Source organism: Homalodisca vitripennis, unplaced genomic scaffold (assembly GCF_021130785.1).
Source record: "Homalodisca vitripennis isolate AUS2020 unplaced genomic scaffold, UT_GWSS_2.1 ScUCBcl_3898;HRSCAF=9701, whole genome shotgun sequence".
Classification (NCBI taxonomy): domain Eukaryota; kingdom Metazoa; phylum Arthropoda; class Insecta; order Hemiptera; family Cicadellidae; genus Homalodisca; species Homalodisca vitripennis.
This window is the reverse complement of record NW_025780011.1, coordinates 9,902-13,750: the sequence shown is the minus strand read 5'-3', so window position 1 is coordinate 13,750 and position 3,849 is coordinate 9,902. Positions and strand designations below refer to the sequence as shown.

Here is a 3,849-nt window from a genome sequence, read left to right as displayed (position 1 = left end):
ATATTTACTGATTTTATCAATTGACCTTCGAGGAGCGAAACCTTATGAATATCAGAGTTGGTGACTAATGAGTCATAATGATGCAACTACCGAAAAGAAAAGAAAGACTTAAATGTTTATAAGGATTCCCACCTGTTCACCCATCTCAATATATTGAAATGCGGTCATATTAACATTGGAACGAAGTAACACTCCCAATACTACGCCAACATGGACGATTTTCTAAAAATCACCGTATTATCTTGAAAGAATATTTTTACCTTTTTTTGTTTTTTTTTATTTTTCCATCCAAATTTCAGGCTACACTGCCATTTCTGTACCTCAGAACCATATGAGCCTAAGTCCAAAATTTCTTATTTTTTAGGTTATTGCACCTATGTTCTTAAAATTTCATTTTACATCCAGCCATACCATCGTAACTCCGCTAAAAATTCTATTTTTATGATTTATCAAAGGTTATATGAGTCTAAGTCCTGAGGTATATCAGAACCAGACAAACTTAACTCCACCTATGATGTTATGGTTCTGAACATTGAGCATTTCAGCAAAAACCTAAGTCCACAAAATGGACTTGCCATTGTCTGGCCCTAGCCACTATACTCATTTAGTCTCAAGTCCTGTTTTCTGAACAGCTGATGACTGTCAATAATACTGTTGATATTGCTGCTGCCTGCTATTAGAGAGATTATTGAGGTTAGGACTGAGCTGTACTAATCAAAGTTTTATTCTACTTTTAACAAAACGTTTTGGTATTAATATGGAAAGTAGGGGAAAGTTTATACTTTCCAAATTGAAAAACCTTAATACGTTCACTGAAGATAATCTGAAACCTGAAACTAATGATTGTCCTAGCAATCAATCAGTAGAAGTTCCACGAAGAAATTCCACTCCTTCACCGACTTTAACCGAATTAAAAGTAAGTATTTTTTAAATATGTTTACAAGCTAACAATATGTAAAACTTAAAGTAAAATTCGAATTTTATACTCAGACCTCAAGGAACAATTTTTTATTATTATTATTATTATTATTAGCCTAGGTTTAGAACATTGTTGTGCCAATAGGAGAAGTAGGCCTAAGTGTATGTTTGATTTTCAATTTTATTTCTAGGTATTGAATCCAGATTGCACATCCATCCTCGTTTTACCTGACAATGACTCAACCCAATGGAATTTTAACATGCATGAAAGTGAAAATATCCAAGTTGAAAGAGAAACTAGTAAAGACGTACATCTTCTTAATTTCATTTCAACTCCAGTAGAACCAGGTGAGATTAGTAGGTACATAATACTCTAGGCTCAGTTTAAATAAATTTCAGTAAATTTATGGTTGTTATAAAAATCTTTTTTGTGTAAATTACTGTTATGTTTAACCATTTAACCATATTGTAGCAGGTATTTACTCGGGGGCTTTAGCCTACCCTAGCAATAATTTAGGTTCCATTTCAATCGTGTTAAGCTGGGCCTAGACCTAGTACATTGTCATTAGACTGTAAATGCTGTAGTCGGTAGGGACAGAGAGCATTAATTTCATACGATAATAGTTATATTCTTAGGGATTCTTTGTCTTTCCGACTTGTTATTCTACCTAATTTAACATTCTACATGTTTAACAGAAATTATACTTCAATATGAAAAACTTCGTGAGTGACGAGTAAATTACACATAATTACCAAATACATGATAAAAATTCAATAGAAATCCACTTTAACGATATAATATTTTTTATATCCACATTCTTTGTGTAGGCTATCTATATAATGAACTAATCAATGTTTTGGCGGAACATCAATTTAAAAAATTAAAATAAATTGGACAAAACCGAGTGAATTTCTCTATTTCTTGAAGGCTGGGAACACTTGTAGGAAAGAAAGCTCTATGTTATTAAAAGCAAAACACTTAAATAAAATTAAATATTCAAAATATCTTAACAATTTATTTTTCAGAGTCAAATGAATGGGAGCTAGAGACGATAACACAAGTGACAAACATGGAACAAGAATCTGGAGCATCGACAACACTGGAAGATTTAGATGATGCGCTATCTTCTGTGAGCGACCTATTTGAGAATGACATCGATGATCCAACATACACTCCACCTTCAGGTTCAGAGAGTGATTCAACTTTAAGTAACGATTTAGAACAAGTACAAAGTCAATCTGTAAGTACAAATACTACAGCAAATAATAATAATATAATACCTCTGGTACCATACACCGATTCAGATGACACGGAGAGCGAGTTACCGATAGTTACTCAACCTAAAAATAAAGGAAGAAAAAGAATAAGGAATGAAAAAAAGTGGAAAAAAAACATTAGAAAGCAGGGACGAATTTCTGGAAAAGAGCATGTCAACTCTAAAGGAGATATTGTAAAAGAAAGAACTTTAAGACCTCCTTGTAAAACTACTTGTCGCTTGAAATGCTCTCAGCGCATAAGTCATGCACAAAGAGTACACATTCATTCTGACTATTATAATAGTGAAAGAAACTTAAGTTCTAAACGCCAGTATATAGTTTCTTGTATTACAACCAAGCCAATAGCCAGGTCACGACAAAGAGATGGTTCTAGAAATAGTAGAAAAAACAGCCATACTTATTTTCTCAAATGGGATAACAATTTTGAAAAAGTTTGCAAACAATTTTTCTTGAACACACTAGTAATATCAGAAACATTTGTTAAGTTTGCTCTCTTAAAAACCCAAAGTACTGGTATGGTTGAACCAGACCATCGTGGCAAACATGTACCAGGAAACAAAATACCAGAGACAGCAAAGGATATCATAAGAAACCACATATCAAAATATCCAGCATATAAAAGTCACTATAGTAGGGAAAGGACAAACAAAAAATACTTGGGTAATGATTTAAACATTTCCATAATGTATACCATGTATGAAAATGAATGTAAAGAAAAAAATATCAAACCCGAAAAGAAATGGTTATTTTCAGAAATTTTCAATAGAGAATACAATTTGTCATTTCATTTGCCAGACAATGACACATGTGATTTTTGTGACAGAATTGATTGCCAATTAAAGAATGCAAACGGTGAGCAAAAAGAAAACCTTCAAGCAGAAAAGCAGAAGCATCTAGATGAAGCAGCACGTAGATACCATTTGAAAAAAGAAGATAAGCTTTTGGGACAAGGAAATGAAAAATTTAAAGTTGTTATGGCAGACCTACAGAAGTGTCTTCCTACTCCAGCTCTCACAAACTGTCAAAGCTTCTACTTGAGAAAGCTCTGGACTCTAAACTACACCATTGACGACAGTAGTGGAAAGAAAACGTGGTGCATGATTTGGAATGAGACCACTGCAGGTAGAGGTGGAAGTGAGATGGCTTCTTGTTTGTTTACCTGGGCAAATGAAGAGCTCAATAAAAGCAGCATTGACACTCTGACTGTTTGGACCGATAACTGCAGCGGTCAAAATAGAAATATTAATATGATTTTTATGTACATTTGGATTTTGAAAACTCTACCCAACATTAATGAAATAAACCACAAATTTTTATTAGCTGGGCATACACATATGGAGGTAGATGGTAAACATGGATTAATAGAAAGAGCAAAAAAAGCATCTTAAAACTAACACAATATTTACTACTAATGATTGGGCGAACTTCATCGCATCTTGTAGCAATAAAAACCCATTCATTGTAAAGAAAATGTCTCTTGAACACTTTCTTGATTTTCTTTCGCTTACTAATAAAGATGGACCATTAATAAACAGGAAAAAAAATACTATTGGAGAACCTTTCCTCATTTCCAACACAGTTTGGTTACAGGTTCGAAGAGAAGAACTTGGTATACTGTACTATAAAACAAGCTTTGATGATGTTGATTTTAAA

General features: G+C 33.2%; 1 protein-coding gene across 1 annotated transcript; it reads left to right on the top strand.

The window, feature by feature from the left end:
* Nucleotides 1-383: 383 nt before the first annotated feature.
* On the top strand, nt 384-2,826 carry LOC124372727 (the record flags this gene model as incomplete). The annotated part of the gene is made up of 3 exons (XM_046831137.1): nt 384-916; nt 1,110-1,266; nt 1,945-2,826. Coding segments are annotated over exons 1-3 (1,198 nt in total), but the record flags the coding sequence as incomplete, so codon positions are not given.
* Nucleotides 2,827-3,849: the final 1,023 nt, after the last annotated feature.